Genomic DNA, 18,787 nt, shown 5'->3' on the forward strand with positions numbered 1-18,787 from the left:
GGTTACCACTTCCCATTGATTGTTGTTGTTAGACATGTTGCTTTGCTGAGAATTATAAAGATTTTCTTAAAAAAACTTAAAGTTTTTATTTAAAAATGTTAAAAAAAGAAGCTTGTTCGACAAGTGAATTTATTATTGACCGGCAGCTTTGCTTAACAAAAAAAGTGCAATATACTACAACAACAATAACAATATCAACAGTAAATTGAGTAAATGTCAAATGACGTAGACATTGCAATGTCAAATTATTTTAGTACTTTAATTAAAGGTATTGATTCATTCAAAGTTCATTTTGTTTTGTAAGTCAAACACAGTTGTAAAAAATTGTATGAAAAACGTATGAACAAGTAAAAATAACAGTTACTTTTGAATCTATTTATGTTTTTGTTAAATTTGTGTGCAACATTTTTATTTTTAAAGAAAAAAGTCGAAAAACTGAAAAGTAAAATAAGTTGGAAAGTCGACAAAAGTCAATAAATATAATCAAATCAAAATTACGTGTTATTAATTTACATCAGAAATTATTAAAGCTGAATAAGCAGACATACGCCAATTATGATCAACATAGCTTTAGACATTTTCGGACAACTTTTTTGGTCACCTTTGTTTAGATCTCTGTATTACAGCATTTAGAAATTCTCCAATTCATATAAATCATTTTCAAAATTTAATTCAAAATCGAAAATTAAACTTTTTATTTTAACAAATCAACTTTCTGTTTCCGCTATATAACCCTAGTTATACGGCATAATAAGAGTAGGCACAATTTATTACATTAATTTTTTTTAAATTCTTGAAATTTCTATATTTAATATCATATTTTTATGGGCGGCTAACAGTCGTTTTAAAGCCGTCGCTGACACATTTATGGTTTAACGGCGTTTTTTGCATTCATTTTGTGACGCTGGTCTCTGTTTGTCACCGCACAAATTAGTTTTCTTTCTTTTCTCTTTATATACGTTCAAAATGGCAAATCGTGGAAATCGTGCTCGTCAAACTGAAGAAGTGGATAACACCATTAATTACGTACAATGTGACGGTTTGGTAAGTAAATTGTGTAATTTTAGTTAATCTTTAAAGTATTGCATCAATGTTTCTTTAATTTATATGAAATTTATGCAAAAAATTGCCTTTAAAATTTTGGGGCTGCGTCTTGTAGACATGTTAAAGAAGAAAAAAAATTCACACGTTCGCATTTGACATTTGTGTATTTGTGCAAAATCATGAGATGCCAGATGGTTGTAAATAATAGAAAAGGAGAAAAAACAAAATAGTGTACTAAAAAAATTCATTGTATATTAAATATAAATAAACATTTAATAAAACAACGATAAAACTATTTGAAAAATATGAGGATTCATGAGAACTAAACAATTTTATTTGCTACTTATGCATTTATAACTTAATTTCCCATCATTTTTTCAGGCTGTTATGAAAATGGTGAAACATTGCCATGAAGAGTCCAGTAATTTGGATTTGGCCCAAGGTGCTCTATTGGGTCTGGTGGTCAACAAATGTTTGGAAATTACCAACTGTTTCCCTTTTCCCAAGAGCGACGATGAAACCATGGACGAAGAAATGTATCAATTGACCATGATGCGCCGTTTGCGACGTGTTAATGTTGATCACTTTCATGTGGGCTGGTATCAAAGTTCCAATGTTGGTAACTTTTTGTCTATGGCTCTCTTGGAGTCACAATACCATTATCAAACCAGCATCGAAGAATCGGTTGTTGTTATTTACGACACACAAAAGTCGGGTCGTGGATTCTTGTGTTTGAAGGCCTACCGTTTGACTCCTCAGGCCATACAAATGTATAAAGATGGTGATTTTACCTCTGATGCTTTGCGCAACTTGAAAGTGGGCTATGAGAGTTTGTTTGTTGAAATTCCAATTGTTATTAAGAATTCACCTTTGACTAACATCATGATGTCGGAATTGTGTGAAATGATGCCCGAAGAACAGGGACACAATTTCCTAGACTTGGGTACCGCCTCGGTATTGGAGAATCATATGCGTTGCCTTATCGAACGCGTCGATGAATTGTATCAGGAATCTACACGCTATAATAAATATCAACAAGTTGTCTTTAAACAAGAAACGGTAATTAATTTTGTTTACTCCGAGATAACATTTTATTTAATATATATTTATGTCTTCTTTTAGGAAAAACACCGAGCCTTGGCCAAACAGACAGCTGAGAATGCTTTACGTGTTGCCAAAGGTGAATCCCCAATTCCCGATGATGAAGTTCTTAAGCAATTCCGCCCCATACCTGTTCCACCTAGACTCAATGCCACTATTTCGTCGGGTCAAATTAACACGTATTCCCAGCATATTTCACAATTTTGCTCTCAATCTTTGGCTAAACTTTTCATTACACAAACTTTACAAAACTCTAAGGAAGCCAAGGAAACTAAATAATTTAACTAATATTAAATTTAAAGACAAGATTTTTTTTGTAAATTGTTTTAAATATTAATGTATAACCACTACGTCTAGAAATTTATAATATAAAACAATTGAAACAAGTTATCTTGTAAATTGCATTTTGTACGGTCTAAAAGGAACATAAATATAAAAATACTAATTAATAAAGTGAGCCTACAAATAAGAGAAACAGTATAAAATCTTTAAAATCTATCTCAACTCGTAAAGTTTTGAATAATAGATGATTTCTATAAAAATTTGATAACTTTTATTAAAGCTGCTTTCTGAATACGTTGTTTCAACAAGATTTAGAAGTAGTAATTCTTCCTGAGCTGGGCGTACAGTTGCAAAATTTCCATTTAAATCGGTATTATGTAGGAAATCACATAAATTAAACTATTAAATATGGTTTAAAACTCTGTGTATATAAGTACTATAGTCTAGGTCTTTTATATATAATCCCCTTATTTTGTACACATTTATTAAAGTACAGCCGTAGAACTAACTAAAACGAAAAATTCGTCTACACTTACCTAATATTTGTTTTAGAAAACATTTTCCCGTAAATATGGCAACTTTAAAAAATTTACCTTACTAAACTTGGCATCACCTTTTTAGTACAAAGCATCTTGACGCATTTACTTTGTTTATAATTTCATATTTGCTGTTTTAAACAAAAATCCCTAGGAACGCTAACATGTCCGACGAAGAATTTGGCATCTGCCCTTTTAATAACAGTCATCGCATTGTTCTCTATCGTATGCCTGCCCATATAGTAAAATGTCGCAAAAACTACAGTGGACCACCATTGGAACAGTGTATTTATAATGCTACTCACTATGTACCCATGGGTACTATGCAAAGTCATTTGCAACAATGCAGAGATTGTTATCGTTTTAATCAAACAAAATATGTGGAAATTGCTGCAAAATCTATAAAGCAAGATGTTTAAATAGGACTGGATGGGCAGGCAGCTTCATCGTTTATACTTGACTTTTTATAAGAAAATGTAATATTATTATTAGAATATTATTATAAGATTAATGTTACAATTAGTTTTAAGTTTCTGTTCTATAAACAAATGAATTTGGACAATATTTTTATTATAAATACATTAATATAAGCTTGGAATAAAAAATATTTTGTTTTTAATAAAAAAATTTAAAGAATAGTTATTGTTTTCTATCGTAATTTATATAGAATATATGTGTGTATGTTGGTTGATATATAGATAGACTGAAACGATGGTATGTATATAGAAAGATTGATGCAGTTTCTGTTAGATTAAGTTCCAATACCACAACCTCCGGTTATAATTATACCCTTCACCTTTGTAAGAATGGTATATATATTTGTCATTCCGTTTGTAATTTCTATAATATAGTTTTCCGACCCTATAAAGTATATACATATATTCTTGATCCTTATAGATAGCGAAGTCTATTAAGCCATGTCCATCTGTCTGTATGTTTGTTGAAATCAGTTTTTAGAGGACCCCACATATCGGCGAGATCCGAATCTTTAATAATTCTGTAAGACATGCTTTCGAAAAGGCCGCTATTTAAAATCAGCAAAATCGGTGGAGCCTGGCTTAAGTTAGAAGCCATAAAAGAGAACTTTTTGATACATTTTCTTTTTTAAAAATGTACTTTTTGAATTTTCTATAATATTGGACCTAGAAATATGAAATGAAGTATGTAGATTCGAGAACCCATAAAAGGGAACCTTTTGGTACTTTTTCGTATTTCAAAAAGGACTTTTTGAGTTTTTTTAATAATAATAAACCCAGAAACATGAAATTAAGTATGTAGAGTCAGAATTATATAATATTGAAACTAAAAGGGAACTTTTTGGTACTTTTCGTTTTTCAAAAGGTACTTTTTGTATATTCTATAATATTGAATCTAGGAACATGAAATTAAGTATGTAGATTTGCAATTAGAAAACGCATAAAAGAGAACTTTTTGGTACTTTTTACTTTTTCGTTTTTCAAAAGGTTCTTTTTGAATTTTCTATAATAATGAACCCAGAAACATGAAATTAAGTATGTAGAGTCGAAATTAGGTGAGAACCGGAAAAAGTGAATTTTTTTGTACATTTTTTTTAAAGGTACTTTTTGAATTTTGTATAACAGTATTGAACCTAGTAATACGAAATTAAGTATGTAGAGTGAGAACCCATAAAAGAGAACTTTTGGGTAGTTTTTTTGTTTTTCAAAAAATACTCTTTTCGAATTTTCCATAATATTGAATGTAGAAACATGAAATTAAGTATGTTGAGCCCAAAGTAAGTGATGTAAAAGAGGTCTTTTTGGTACTGATGTACACCATGCTGAAGGGTATATAAACTTCGGCACAGCCGAATATAGAACTCATAATTGTTTTTGTCAATTTGTCGTCAGGATAAAAAATTATTAGATATTGAGAAAATGAATTGAATAAAAAATTTTTACAAAAGGTTGTTATATATTTATTTAATTAAACTTATTTTGAAATCATACCTAAAAAAGCCATTTTATTTTATTAATAATTTGTTTGTTTTGTTCTAATTTCTTCTAATTTAAAACTGTGTTAAACATAAACAAAATATATTAAATTCAGTACTTTTTCTGTTTAATAGAAATTTTAAAATATAAAAAAAAATTATATATTACATTCATTTAAATATTAAGTTTAATATTAATGGTGTTTTAAATTGTTTTTATTTTTTTAATGCTCGATTTGTAGATATCTTAAAAATAATTAATATTTATTATTTAAAAGAGAGAGAAAAAAATTAACATTTACAATATTAAATTACTATAATTAACAAATTAGGAATTTGATAAAATATTTAAAATTAACACAAAAATTTCTAGTTTAATACACATTGTACATATTCACTACAAACATTATAATCGATAAAAACTACACCATATCCATTTCTAACTCAGATTCACCCTCGGAATCTAAAAATTTACGTTTTTCCAATGCTGAAGCATTTGTTGCACTACTATTGGCCTCACTTAAACTGGTTAATGGTCGCACTTTACCCAAATTAACCACCGGACTTTGAGAATACAAATATATAGCATAGGAGACCACAGCTATAGCCAATGCGGTATTTATATAAATGGGTATAGAGAAGAGGAAATAACAGAGGACAGCGGTAAACATTAATTCCAAAGCACTTGCGAATGTTTTTAAAATAGAATTCATGTATTTCAAAAAGAAACTCGTAACAATACCAATGGCAGCATTATTAATAATTATGATAATGACTTTAAAACGAAATATAGCTGTTAAACTATCAGCCGTGAAAGCGGAAAATAATTCACCCTTAATTAATAATATCACCACATTGCAGACAATCGAATCGAGATACATAAATACGTTCTGTACGAATATATTCACTTCGGATCCTTTGTCCTTTAGCAGATATTCATTATAGACGCCAGCCAGACAGGAAAATATTGTTTGTGCCAAAATGAGTACGGCAGAAATACTGAAATCAAAACCACTCATATTTTTTCCACTCATAATAGCATTTGCTTGCTCCTCTTCTGCTGGTTGTGGATTTTTCGTCATTAATTTCGCGGCATCTTCCTTGCTATCGTCAGCTGTACTATAGATTCCATTGAAATTCAATTGTTTTAACATGCATCCAGCTGTAAGGAGGACTAAGGAAATCCATTGACGTTGTGAAAGATATTTTTTAAAGATTATCTAAAAGAAATTATAAATTTATGAAAAGAATATGAACAGAAGGCTAATTGGTTTTAGACAAATTAATTTTGGCTTAAAAATTTGTATTTTTAATTGTAAAAATTGTATTTTATTATATTTTTTAAAGTTCTTTTAATGTTTTATTGACTTACTTGAAATAGTATACCCGTTATGACCACTCTCAGTTGCAGTAGTAAATAATATGTTGTTGGATCAAACGTTGATAAATTAACAAATGCCAAGTTATTGTACAAGCAGTAGAGAAAAGCTGGAACAAAATATAGCATCATAACATTGGAATCCTTTCGCACATCTTTTACTAATGAGACCAAGTTGTTTCTATAAGAAAGTAATACGTTTTATTGTAGATAGATAGTTAGTTAGATAGATAGATAGATAGATAGATAGATAGATAGATAGATAGATAGATAGATAGATAGATAGATAGATAGATAGATAGATAGATAGATAGATAGATAGATAGATAGATAGATAGATAGATAGATAGATAGATAGATAGATAGATAGATAGATAGATAGATAGATAGATAGATAGATAGAAAATATTGAATACATATGTATGTACAACTGTAACATTTTCAAGTTGACCTATGTTAGCAAATATAAGCACAAACACATTATAACCTCCCCCTACACCATAGTTCACAAAATAACGAATTCATCATTAACCACATAGTACTGATAAACTAACTACAAATTAATATAATATATCACAAAAAACGTGTGTACATACTCTCGACAGTAAAGCGTAGCGGAAACGATAAGTTTTAAAACTTCAGTTAGCAGAACAACTGTGACCGTATTATAGCTATAGGAATTGTTTGATTCTTGTGAAGCCGTAACAAATATACCTAAAATAAGATAAGAAATAAAACAACAATTTTAATTTAATTAATAAAATATACATACACACATATATGTATGTAATAAAAAGCTTACTTACCCTGCCCTATGAACAAGGACATGTATAGTATAAATATAAGAAATGTAAGTTTTGTGGGAAAAAGTTCACGCCAATTGACAGCCATGGTGCACAAAGGATTTCGAAGGTGTTTGTTTTATAAAAAATTTTAAAGTTTAGTTAGGCTAATCTCTAGTAAACAAAGTAAATTTATTTTATCTTTTTTTAATAAATTTTTAATTAAACGAAATTTGTTTCTTTTTGTTTAGTTGATGATAGCAGTAAAATTAAAAATACTTTTTCATATGAAAACACATTTTCTAAAACTGAATAATATTTCTTTGGTTTTTTAGTTATTTGAGTTAAATAAAAGATCTTTTTTGACTTCTTATCCAAAAAAAAAAAATGGGCTAGTTTTAAGAATGATGTATTGAATGTTGACACAGATGTATTATTATTGTTTTATTATATTTGTTTTTGTATTTGTTTATCTATTCCACATTTTTTATTAGTTTGTTTTGCCGTTGAATTCTCGATTTTTTACTAAACTAATTATTTTTTCTAAAAATATTAATATTTTCTTATATATTTTTAATAATTTATAATTTAGAGGTCACCAAATTTGTAACAAATTGCTCTTTTTATTTTTTTTTTTGATAGAATAATGACTACTGTTGCAAAATAATACAAACTTGTTGTTGTAAATAATAATCAATTAAAAACAACAGCTGTTAAAGTTGCCAGATCATTTAGAGAAATGCATATTGTTGATTTAATTCAAGAGTGTGTTAAATCGAAATTTGTGTTAATAGTTTTTGTCTGGTATACTGGAAGTTTAGGAGCGCACAACAGACTAGGGTTCTATAAATCGACTTTCGAATAATCGACTTTTGTCGAAAAAAGTCGAAGTCTACTATTTTGTTCCAAAAAAGTCGTTAACTTGACTATCGTCTGTGAAAAAAGTCGGAAAGAGTCGAAAAGTCGGAAAGAGTCGAAAAGTCGGAAAAAGTCGAAAATTCGAAATAAGTCGAAAAGTCGAAAATTGGAGAAACGAGTCAAAAATAGTTGAAAATTTTAAAAAAGTGGAAAAAAGTAAAAAACTTTAAAATAGTCGGAAAAACTCGAAAAAAGTCAAAAAATAGTCGGAAAAAAATTGAAACAAGTCGAAAATTTTCAAAAAGTCGAAAAAATCGAAAAGTCGGAAAAATTCGAAAAAACTCGAAAAGTCGAAAAAAATCGAAAATAGTCGAAAATCGGAAAAAGTCGAAAATAGTCGAAAAGTCGGAAAAAGTCGAAAAATCGACTATTTATAAAAAGTCGAAAAATCGACTTTTAATTAAATGAAAAAAGTCGAAAAGTCGACTTTTAATTAAATGAAAAAAGTCGAAAAGTCGACTTTTAACTAAATGCAAAAAGTCGAAAAGTCGACTTTTCATAAAATGCAAAAAGTCGAAAAGTCGACTATTCGTTTCAACTATAGAACCCTACAACAGACCTGGTTCGAACTAGAAACATTTTGTTGTTTCCCAAAAAAGTTTCCCAATGTGGACCGTCCTAACCTGGTCCACACTAGGAAACTTTTGTTGAGAAACTTTTTCTTAATTCTCTTTTGAAGTTTTTAACAAAGTCGACTTTTCGACTTTTTTCGCAGACGATAGTCGACTTTTTTGGAAAAAAATAATCGACTTCGACTTTTTTCGACAAAAAGTCGATTGTTCATTTTTTTGAAAGTAGATTTATAGAACCCTACCCAACAGCTAATACAAAAATAACGGTTCTACATCCACCTTAAAGTATCCCAATCGGTTCAGAATGACTTTTTTTGTAGATTTAGCTATGTCTGCCGAATCGATATACGGAGTATATCGAAAGATAAAGTTTTTGAAACACAATGTATTTAACATACAACTTCAAATCAAAATGTTTTTCTTTCGAAACGAGTTGTAGAGTTACCTCACTGATTTAAGACTTTTTTCAAATGTCAAAAGTGATACCATTATACACTTTGAGGTCCAAGGACGAACGCTATAGAATTACTTTCTGGGTTAATTTAGCTATGTCCTTCTGTCTATGTGTCCTTGTGTGCACGCTACCGATTGTAATTTTTAAGATAATTTGATGAAATTTGGCGCATACTCTTCTTTTGGTCCAAAGACGAACGCTATAGAAAAATGGTTCTTGTAGAAAAATCTCTTTTTTGATTAACAATAAGTAAAAACATTCCGAAATGAAGTTCAAAAACAAAGTATATGCTTAATTTTTGAAAAATAATCCATACTAACTAGTGTAGGGTATTACATGATCGGCCATGTCCGACTAAACTTGTTATGTTTATAAGTAAAATAAACCATTATTTTTTTGTTTTCCACTTGTGTAATAGTTTATTTTGTAGTTTCTTTTTAATATATATATTTTTATTATAAACAATAGATTTATTGTTAATTATAGTGTAATATTATTAAGTAGATTTGTTTGTTGTTGTTCTTGTTTGTATATTTAAAGCAGTATTTCATTTGTTTGTTTGTAAGTAGTAGGAGTAGTTATGTATTTTTGAATAAGCTTTTTTTACGATTTATCTTATTAAAACAAATTCCCACAAAATAAAATTCAATTTTATAACTTTCGTAAATGTGTTTTTGTTTTGTATTGTATTGGAATTCGTAAGAGACTACTTAAAAATTATCTTATAAAAATTTTATAAAAATTATAGAAAAATAATAAACATTAATTTGAAGCAATTTTTGTTAACATAATTTTGAAAAAAAGCATAGAAACAAAAATTATTAAATAAGTTATGTAGTTACATAGTTTGATTGGTCTTGAAAAATTGTTGTGTAAAGTTAACGGAGTAGTTTATTGTTATGTTTATATTTTTTCAGCAAAGTGCCTTTTTTTGGAAATTTATTTTCTTGTTTTTGTAAATGGATTTTTTTTAATGAATTTGTATAACACCAGATTCCATTAGTTTCATAATCTTGTCAGCTATCGCAGGATTTTGTAAATGTCTAAAATAAAGTTAAAAAAAGAAAAATAAATTATATTCAATTCATCATGAAATTAATAAGAAAAAACTTACTCTTTAACAGCATTAGGATCATTTTGCATTTGTTCCAATATCAAACGCATAGCAGGATCTTTTAGGATTTGTTGTACCTCTGGATCATTCATGGCATTCTTCAATACCTCCTGGGGATTGCGCTGCAAGTTAAGGGCACAGGCACGATAACCTTCCAAGGCCTCAGCATTATTTGGATCCAATTCTAAGGCTTTTTGGAATGCCGCCGATGCTTTAGAGTTCTTTTGCATACCCTGCAAAATTTTACCCTTGCGTATGTAGCCCTTAATGAATTTGTCATCCAATTTAATACACATTTCACAGTCTTCTAAGCCCAAATCGAAGGCCGCCAACTTGGTATAACAAGCCGCTCTGTTGCTGTACAATTTGGGATCATCGGGATTACGTCTGATGGCTTCTGTGTAATGTTTAACGGCAGTGCTGTAATCTCCCTTTTTAAACAATTCATTACCCTTCTCCTTTTCCTCTTCGGCTTTAACTGGATCAATATAGGCCTTTCGTTCTAATTCCTTAATTTTCCTCTCAACTTCGCTCAGCGAAGTTTTTACCTCTGGCGTACGATGTTCGGACATGGCTTTCTCGTAGTAAGTCTTGGCTTTGTGATAATCTTCCATTTTCCTATACGAATTACCAATACGTGCAAAGGCCTTACCAATCAATTTGAAATCAGCACGATTTTCACGTCCAATTTCAATACCTTTCTCACAAGTCTTAATACATTCTTCGAATTCTTTACGTTCGAAATATACCGCGGCAATATTATTGTAGTAGGTAATATCTGTAGGATCTAATTCTAATGCAGCGTTATAGTGTTTAAGAGCTACCTCGAAATCCTTCTTCTTATAGGCCACATTACCGGCTTCTTTTTCTTTTTTAGCTAGATATTTTTTACGTTCTTCTTCTGACATTTCATCGAGATTTGGTTCAGCTGGCTTGGGTGGCTCTGGTTTTTTCTCACTTTCTGCTGATGATTTTGAGCTAGTTGATTTGGTTGTTGGTGGATCTACATCCATGGGTGTACCCATGCCTTGTTGTTGCATATGCTGCAATACGGCAGCAGTGACTTCTTGACGACCTTGCAATAGTATAGCATTTGTTGGATCGTATTTAAGACCTTTTTTGGGGGAAGGGAGGTGAGAATTATATAAATAAGTTAGTTACATTACAGAATACAGATGATTAATCGAAGTTTTCTAACTACATATATTATATTTCTAGAATTTTCAACAACTTTTCCGAATTATCGAATATATTTAAAAATATTTCACTTGCTTCACATAATTATATAACAATTTTTTAATTAATTTATATTCCATATAATTAATCAAAATTTTGTACAACTTTCCCCTTTAAATTAAAAAAATGGGGAGAAATACAAAACAAACTTTATTTAAACTTCTGGCATCACTATCTCTTTTTTGGTTTTGCATCAAAATGAAAAAAAGCAAAAAAAACGCAACAATTTAAGGTTATGTTTATTTTTCATGCAAAATCAAAAAAAAAAATGCATATATTGAACAAAAAAAGGTTCATTAACATTTTAAATTGAACTTTGGAAAACCAATTAGAACATAAAATACATTAACAAAAAACTTACCTTCATTATAGGCCTCAAATGCTTTCATGAAATCACCCAAACCGGCGGCAGCTGCACCTTTGCGTGAATAACCCTTGGGCCAAGAGGGATTCAGCGATATGGTCTTTTCGGCATCGTTTAAAGCTTCGGCAAATTTTCCGGCTTTTGCAAAGGCAGCTGAACGATTGCTATATAGAACATGATTTGAGCCATCTAGGCCAATAGCTTCTGTATAAGCGGCAATAGCCTCATCGAAATTTTCTGCATTTAAAGCTTTATTGCCCTTCTCCTTAAGTTCATTTACCTAAAATGAATGCAATCAAACAAATAATATACAATTATAAAATTAAATAAAAAAAATATTTTATTTAAATTAATTCTAACCTTATCCATAATACTTAATTATTAGTTCAATTAAATTAATTTAATTAATTTCACTTTTATATGGTAAAAATCAAAGATTTTACACAGGCTTATTTAAGCTGATGATTCTTCTTTTTAATTCTAAAATTTGCACGGACTTTTCTAGAAGTAAAAGGAAAATACACGAGAAATTAAAATAGTAGTAGAACGGTTGTCAAAAATAGTAGCATAGAAATTAAAAACAGGGTTGTTTAACTTACATATAATTTGTAGAAATATACATTTTTATACATAATTATAATATTATTATTTTAATTAAAAATAATTAATGTTTAGAAAAAAAAAACAATAATATTATAATATAATTTAAAAGTAATGAAAATCTTTAAATTACTAATTTATGTACATAAATAAATTTTTAAACTTAAGTGCTGCCTAGTTTTCACTAGTTAGTACTTATTTATACAACCTGGTAATATTTTCAGTACATATTTGACATTTATAAAAAAAGAACAAGCATTTACTGAAAATATTAAACAAGCGGCGTTTCTTTTTTCGTGAAAAAAGTAATAAATAATTTATTCCGCACAATATAAAATAAAATAAAAAAATTTATTTAAACATTTAAAAAACATATTTTAACACTATATAATTTTGAATATATAAACTACATTAACCCTTCTTTGTTAGAGGTGGTTTTGACAACAACATGGCTGAATATTTGGCGTCCATTTTTGGCACAGAAAAAGACAAGTATGTGAACTTATATATTTTTTTTATAAAAATAATATTTACTATTTGAATTTTTATTAATTTTCAGAGTAAATTGTTCTTTTTATTTTAAAATCGGAGCTTGCCGTCATGGTGATCGTTGTTCCCGCATACACAATAAGCCTACCTTTTCGCAAACTGTTTTACTACAGAATTTGTACGTAAATCCTCAGAATTCGGCCAAATCAGCAGATGGCTCCCATTTGGTAGCCAATGTGTCCGATGAAGAGATGCAAGAACATTATGATAACTTTTTTGAAGATGTATTTGTCGAATGTGAAGACAAATATGGAGAAATTGAAGAAATGAATGTTTGTGACAATTTGGGTGATCATTTGGTGGGTAATGTTTATATTAAATTTCGCCATGAGGCAGATGCCGAAAAGGCGGCCAATGATTTAAACAATAGATGGTTTGGTGGACGTCCAGTATATTCGGAATTATCACCAGTTACCGACTTTCGTGAAGCCTGTTGTCGCCAATATGAAATGGGTGAATGTACCCGTTCGGGATTTTGCAATTTCATGCACTTGAAACCCATATCCCGAGAATTAAGGAGGTAAATTTGGTTAATTATTATATTTTATAAAAATATTTTGATAAATTTTTTTCTTTTTAGATATTTGTATTCCCGTAGACGTCGTACGCGTTCACGTTCTCGCTCTCCCCGTCGCAGACGTTCCCGCTCTCGTGAAAATCGTCGTCGTTCTCGCAGCCGTGAACGTGGTGGTAGCGACAATCGTAAGGGACGTTACTAGACCTGTTATATACCGAAATGAAGCAAGCAACCGTTACTATTTCCAGCGATATCCGAGAAAATAAATTAAAAACCATTTATAAATTTAAGTTTCCCCCTCTTAAAAATGTCTATAGAAATTATATATTTGTCTAGAAAAGCATTAATAAAACAACATAGGCTTTACAAAAAAACATGACATTTAACAAACAGAGTTTATTACAACTATTCAACTGGTTTGCTGCACAACATTTTGGGCTTCCTCATTGGATTGCATTTGCTTTAGCTGTTTGGTCAAGTCAATTTGTTGTTGTAGCACATAAGTATTTTCAGTTTTGCGTCTTTGCTGCCTTTCAATGTCCCTTACAACTCCCTCATGTAATTTTTCTCTATAAAAAATTAAATTTGTATTTACTAAAAGTATTAATGTATGTAATTATTCTGAAATTTACCTGTCATTGGTCTGCTTAAAGTGTACATAACCAATAATACCGCCTGATATAACAAAAGAGGCGGCCAATGTTATTTTAGATGCCAAGGACATGTTAAAAATATTTTAAATTTTATTTAGCTTAAGAAAAATATTTTTTCGATTTTTTTATTTTTTATAATTAAATGTCATATTAATAGGTTATGCCTACAACAAAACAAACAGCTGTTTTTTAGTACTATTTTTAATGCTACATACAAACCCCGGTGAATGTACACTAGGTGGTGTCATATCTTCAACATATGATTGCTTTTTAGTTCATAAACAAACAAATCTGTCATAATCGACGATGTCAAATTCCATATAAAAAAAAATAACAAATTAGCCCTCTTGTGGTACAAAAGTATTCACATTGAATTGATAGCTTATTTTCTTTTTCTATTTCCGTTTTAAAATAAATATAAAAAGCGCAAAATATTTCATTATTAGTGGATTTTATACAAATTGTAATTAAAAATATATATTGTATATTATTCGAAGGCACGTCTAGTAAGATAATATGCAACAAATTTGAGATCTTATTTGTGCAGATGTTGGAAAACTTTCAACAGTTCAATGCTATGTTTTGATATTTTTATCAATAATAAATCAATAGACGTAGTATTTTATTCGAGATAACATGAAGCCTTTCTGTTTAGTGCTTTATATAGAAATAGTTCACGATATGTAGTACATTTTATTTATATGTTTTTCCATTTAAAATTTAAAGGATGTCAAGAACAGTTCACACGCAAGCTAATTTGTAAACCAGATTTAAATTTTGTTCGGGTTCACATTAGTTATTCTAGAAGATATTTTTTGAAAATCAAATAAAAAATAATAATCAGATTAGTTAATCTAAAAATAAATTGATTCTGATGTTAATCCACTCTGTTGTTTTTGAGTTCAATATTAAACTTCGCAGTGTTGCCATACAAAACAACAAAAAACGTCACTGTTTGTTATCAAAACAATGCATGTTTTTTTAAAAAAGAAGACAATTAAAAAATGAATGAAAACTTAAATTTAAAACAAAAGAAATATATTATTGTGAAGTCCCCATAATTTATACTAATCGTAACTAAAGTTCAGCGGTTAGTTGTTACTAAGTTTCAATCTACAGTCGAGTTTGCACCCGGAGTATATTATCCTTGATGACAGATAACATCTTGGTGTATTGCAATCCGGCGGTAGATAGGTGCTACCATCGGGACTATAAATTGGTGATTACAGTCTACTGCCTGGCTTAATTCTTGCATAGATTGAAAAGATGTCTAACCAGAGAACCACATAATCTGGTACTACAAATTCTCGGGAAGAGCGAGTTGCGGTTAAAAGACTGATGTACGGGATGAATGTGGGGTACGGCGGGCCTCACCCACTCGTCTACCTATAATAAATATGTCGGATAAATGAGATGTGTGTTGGGTTGTCTGATGATGGATGAAAGGTATCATATACAAAGAATACCATTGAATTTTCCTTCCTTATCCAGATATGTTCAGAGTAAACTCTGTTCATATCAGAATTACCACAGTGTGCCATGTGAGTAAGAACAAAGTCTCGACTTATTTGACGGATTCGTACTTCCGTCTACCGGTTACGCCTCTACGTGCTGTTGCCAAATTAACAGAGTGATGTTAATTTGGCAACAGCAGCGGGGCAGTAATGGTCAGATATTAGATAGCTCATGTGGGGTTCTATAAATCGAATTTCGAATAATCGAACAATCGACTTTTTGTCGAAAAAAGTCGAAAAGTCGAAGTCGACTATTTTGTTCCAAAAAGGTCGATAACTCGAGTATCGTCTATGAAAAAAGCTGAAAAGTCGACTTTGTAAATAAAAGTCGAAAAAAGTCGGAAAGGGTCGGAAAGTCGAAAATAGTCGGAAAAAGTCGAAAATTCGACTTTTAATTAAATGAAAAAAGTCGAAAAATCAACTTTTAACTATATGTAAAAAGTCGAAAGTCAAAAAGTCGACTTTTCATAAAATGCAAAATGTCGAAAAGTCGACTTTTCGTTTCAACTATAGAACCCTAGTGAAGACGAGTATATATATTATATATATAATATATATATATATATATATATATATATATATATATATATATATATATATATTATATATATATATATATAATATATATATATATTATATAATATATATTATATATATATAATATATATATATATATATATATAATATATATATATATATATATATATATATATATATAATATATATATATATATATATATATATATATATATTAATATATATATATATATATATATATAATTAATATTTTTCTATTAAAATTCTAAAATTAAAGCATTATCGCAAGAAGTTTTATACAAAGTTTAAAGAATGCAATATAATCTTAAATATGACAACAAGTACAACAAAAACAATATACAAACATAAATATTCGTACAACAAGTACATACATATGTATATTAAAAGAAAGCAAAATTATCGTTGATAAATTGTATGAATAATAAAACAAAAACAAAATAATGATAACATTATCTTTAACTGGCAGCAGCAACAATATAAAAAAGTTAACCTCTAAAAATGTCCTCTCACCTCCAATCACTCATATGCCCAACAACCCCCTATATACGCATTTCAAACACGAATACATACATATGTATCATTAAATATTTGAAGGATATTTAAGGTGCTTTTCACTCCTTAATATCTCTTATAGTAAGTACCTAGTATCTAGACATTATATTGTCTGTGTAAGAATTTTAAGGACTGTTGAATATTATGTTACAATTTGTTCTTACGTTTGTTTTGTTTACTGTGCTGGCGACTGTCAGTCATGTAGACAACAGGCACGCAACATATGAACGAACTTTATAACAATATTAAACATAATGGAATTGGTTTATAGCCCCTACTCCAGAAACGACGAAGTCTTTTATAAAAAAAAACAACGATGCGATTACAATACTATATTTTATAGTCATGCGCATTGAAATAACTTTGTACTCAGACATTAAAGTTTGGGTAAATTCTATTGCGTCTCCGACATCATTCATATCAAAGAATGTGTTATATTTTTAAAAAATACAAAATTTTTCACTTGTTAAGAGACATGCGATTTATAGCTGATACAGATTTGTCCAGAATATAATATATAGTAGTGAAATGATACCAAACTGTCCATCCAATGGTATAAACTACTCTTCAGACTATAATCCAATTTACAGTCGAGTATATAGTACATTAACTATATATTCGATATATATAATTGAGACTATATTCTTGTATTTAGTCAAGACTATAGTCGATAGTTCAGTCTATAGAGGAGGCTGTAATGTAGTCTATAGACCAGTCTATATTATTGAGACTTGAATTCTATACTAAAGAGTATATTCTAGTCTATAGTTCAGTATCTAGTCCAGCCAATATTAAAGTCTTTCGTCGATATTATAGTCCGGTCTATTGTCAAACTACAGTCTAGTCTCTAGTTAAGACTATAATCTAGTCTACATTCTTAACTATAGGTCTAAACTACTGTCGAGACTAAAATCCAGTCTATAATCGGCTTATGTGCCGATTTTAGACCTGCTTCACACTAGGAAACCTTTATTGAGAAACTCTCTTTTGAAATTCTCTTTTGAAGTTTCCCAGGGTTGGAAAAATTGGTACAATAGTACTTTTTTTTGGTACAACTCGATCTTCAAAAGTACAAAGGTAGTTTTCGGAAGAGGATATTATAATGAATCCTGGAATATATTATAACCAGACAACATTGAACAAAGAGAGTACTTTTTAGTTTTACTTTTTTTCCGGTCGCTTGTCTCTTTCTTTGAAGTAGTATATGGGCTATTCTTTAGATTAGACAATAACCTATAGACTAGTATTTTGTCTAGTTTATAGACTACTTATGGTCTTAAATATTGACTTGTCTAATGACTAATCTATAGTTTTTAAGTACTTTTAAGTAGAATTAGTCTTTGGACTAAAGAGCCTAAATAAGAGTTTATTGTCTTAGAGCGGGTTTCTTACTCATCAGTTAAACTAGGCTTAACTTGCTGTTAGATTAAACTCGGAACAAATTTTGGGCGGACTTTAACCGATAATTTCAGTTTTAGATTTAAACTCAGTTAACTTTGTTAGTATTGCCATGCTTTCACTCTAAAACATAAACAATGAACAGCTGTTTTTTTTTTGCAAACTATACTTTTGTAAAATGGAAAATTTTGGAAAATTGTTAAATAAACATTTAAACCAATAATTAATGAAACAAAACAAATCAGAAAATTGCAATTTACTTAAAATATTATGTTTTTGTTCTTCCGAAATCATTGTTTTATTGTTTTTGTTAATTGTGTTTTCTCACTTATAACTTGAGTTTAATTGGCCAATTACACTCAGTTAAACTAAGATAATAAGTAACTTTACTGATAACTGAAAAACACGAAACATATATTAAACCAGGTTTAACCAAAGAATGAAGATTATCTTTATCCAAAAAACACGCCTTTAGTTTACTGAATGAAAAAGTCGGATTAAAATGTCTTAGTTTTATTTACATTGACATACATTTTGCAAAAAAATAGATTTGATATTACTTATATGATCGTGTAAAGCTGTCTTTAATCGCATTGATTGATTGTTGTTGTACGAATGAGAAGTATAACAAAACAAAACAAGTTTCGGGAGTACGGGAAACTCCTTACCGCGTGATAGATGAATGATATTCTTTCACTTTCTCTCTCATGCAAA

The 18,787-nt window shown here is 29.4% G+C and overlaps 7 protein-coding genes across 7 annotated transcripts in view; 3 read left to right on the forward strand and 4 right to left on the reverse strand.

The window, feature by feature from the left end:
- The window catches only part of LOC111678439 (transmembrane protein 214), a 1,934-nt gene extending 1,744 nt beyond the window's left edge, over window positions 1-190 (reverse strand). Inside the window, exon 1 of the mRNA XM_046945828.1 lies at window positions 1-190. This exon is cut by the window's left edge and continues 94 nt beyond it. Within this exon, the coding sequence (XP_046801784.1) occupies window positions 1-36 (36 nt within the window). The 5' untranslated portion in view covers window positions 37-190.
- Window positions 191-884: 694 nt separating this feature from the next.
- Window positions 885-2,611, forward strand: LOC111678406 (eukaryotic translation initiation factor 3 subunit H). Its single transcript, XM_023439753.2, has 3 exons — window positions 885-1,044; window positions 1,426-2,103; window positions 2,167-2,611. Exons 1-3 carry the CDS (start codon window positions 967-969, stop codon window positions 2,422-2,424), a joined length of 1,014 nt encoding a protein of 337 aa, XP_023295521.1. The 5' UTR covers window positions 885-966; the 3' UTR covers window positions 2,425-2,611.
- A 430-nt stretch (window positions 2,612-3,041) lies between these two features.
- On the forward strand, window positions 3,042-3,451 carry LOC111678431 (gametocyte-specific factor 1). The gene has a single exon (XM_023439778.2). The coding sequence runs from the start codon at window positions 3,128-3,130 to the stop codon at window positions 3,380-3,382; it is 255 nt and encodes an 84-aa protein (XP_023295546.2). The 5' UTR covers window positions 3,042-3,127; the 3' UTR covers window positions 3,383-3,451.
- A 1,704-nt stretch (window positions 3,452-5,155) lies between these two features.
- On the reverse strand, window positions 5,156-7,745 carry LOC111678421 (UDP-galactose transporter senju). Its single transcript, XM_023439767.2, has 4 exons — window positions 7,099-7,745; window positions 6,889-7,006; window positions 6,287-6,473; window positions 5,156-6,134 (listed from the first exon to the last, which is right to left on the reverse strand). The coding sequence occupies exons 1-4, from the start codon at window positions 7,181-7,183 to the stop codon at window positions 5,337-5,339; spliced, it is 1,188 nt and encodes a 395-aa protein (XP_023295535.1). The 5' UTR covers window positions 7,184-7,745; the 3' UTR covers window positions 5,156-5,336.
- A 1,927-nt stretch (window positions 7,746-9,672) lies between these two features.
- On the reverse strand, window positions 9,673-12,251 carry LOC111678403 (stress-induced-phosphoprotein 1). Its single transcript, XM_023439749.2, has 4 exons — window positions 12,093-12,251; window positions 11,730-12,012; window positions 10,133-11,246; window positions 9,673-10,061 (listed from the first exon to the last, which is right to left on the reverse strand). Exons 1-4 carry the CDS (start codon window positions 12,099-12,101, stop codon window positions 9,989-9,991), a joined length of 1,479 nt encoding a protein of 492 aa, XP_023295517.1. The 5' UTR covers window positions 12,102-12,251; the 3' UTR covers window positions 9,673-9,988.
- Window positions 12,252-12,554: 303 nt separating this feature from the next.
- LOC111678408 (splicing factor U2af 38 kDa subunit) lies at window positions 12,555-13,772 on the forward strand. The gene is made up of 3 exons (XM_023439755.2): window positions 12,555-12,824; window positions 12,892-13,401; window positions 13,462-13,772. Exons 1-3 carry the CDS (start codon window positions 12,781-12,783, stop codon window positions 13,598-13,600), a joined length of 693 nt encoding a protein of 230 aa, XP_023295523.1. The 5' UTR covers window positions 12,555-12,780; the 3' UTR covers window positions 13,601-13,772.
- On the reverse strand, window positions 13,761-14,211 carry LOC111678410 (protein PET117 homolog, mitochondrial). Its single transcript, XM_023439756.2, has 2 exons — window positions 14,031-14,211; window positions 13,761-13,967 (listed from the first exon to the last, which is right to left on the reverse strand). The coding sequence occupies exons 1-2, from the start codon at window positions 14,120-14,122 to the stop codon at window positions 13,808-13,810; spliced, it is 252 nt and encodes an 83-aa protein (XP_023295524.2). The 5' UTR covers window positions 14,123-14,211; the 3' UTR covers window positions 13,761-13,807.
- Window positions 14,212-18,787: the final 4,576 nt, after the last annotated feature.

The sequence above is a fragment of the Lucilia cuprina genome, chromosome 2 (genome assembly GCF_022045245.1).
Source record: "Lucilia cuprina isolate Lc7/37 chromosome 2, ASM2204524v1, whole genome shotgun sequence".
Taxonomy (NCBI): Eukaryota; Metazoa; Arthropoda; class Insecta; order Diptera; family Calliphoridae; genus Lucilia; species Lucilia cuprina.

Coding starts and splice junctions, on each gene's coding strand:
- LOC111678410 (XM_023439756.2), bottom strand. CDS start 14,122: ATGTCCTTGGCATCTAAAATAACATTGGCCGCCTCTTTTGTTATATCA. Junction 13,968..14,030: donor TTTAAGCAGACCAATGACAG/GTAAATTTCAGA, acceptor AATTTTTTATAG/AGAAAAATTACATGAGGGAG.
- LOC111678406 (XM_023439753.2), top strand. CDS start 967: ATGGCAAATCGTGGAAATCGTGCTCGTCAAACTGAAGAAGTGGATAAC. Junction 1,045..1,425: donor ACGTACAATGTGACGGTTTG/GTAAGTAAATTG, acceptor TCATTTTTTCAG/GCTGTTATGAAAATGGTGAA. Junction 2,104..2,166: donor TTGTCTTTAAACAAGAAACG/GTAATTAATTTT, acceptor GTCTTCTTTTAG/GAAAAACACCGAGCCTTGGC.
- LOC111678431 (XM_023439778.2), top strand. CDS start 3,128: ATGTCCGACGAAGAATTTGGCATCTGCCCTTTTAATAACAGTCATCGC.
- LOC111678421 (XM_023439767.2), bottom strand. CDS start 7,183: ATGGCTGTCAATTGGCGTGAACTTTTTCCCACAAAACTTACATTTCTT. Junction 7,007..7,098: donor GTCCTTGTTCATAGGGCAGG/GTAAGTAAGCTT, acceptor ATCTTATTTTAG/GTATATTTGTTACGGCTTCA. Junction 6,135..6,286: donor TAACGGGTATACTATTTCAA/GTAAGTCAATAA, acceptor AATTTCTTTTAG/ATAATCTTTAAAAAATATCT.
- LOC111678403 (XM_023439749.2), bottom strand. Junction 11,247..11,729: donor ATTTGAGGCCTATAATGAAG/GTAAGTTTTTTG, acceptor CCCCCAAAAAAG/GTCTTAAATACGATCCAACA. Junction 10,062..10,132: donor GATCCTAATGCTGTTAAAGA/GTAAGTTTTTTC, acceptor ACTTTATTTTAG/ACATTTACAAAATCCTGCGA.
- LOC111678408 (XM_023439755.2), top strand. CDS start 12,781: ATGGCTGAATATTTGGCGTCCATTTTTGGCACAGAAAAAGACAA. Junction 12,825..12,891: donor TTTGGCACAGAAAAAGACAA/GTATGTGAACTT, acceptor ATTAATTTTCAG/AGTAAATTGTTCTTTTTATT. Junction 13,402..13,461: donor ATATCCCGAGAATTAAGGAG/GTAAATTTGGTT, acceptor TTTTCTTTTTAG/ATATTTGTATTCCCGTAGAC.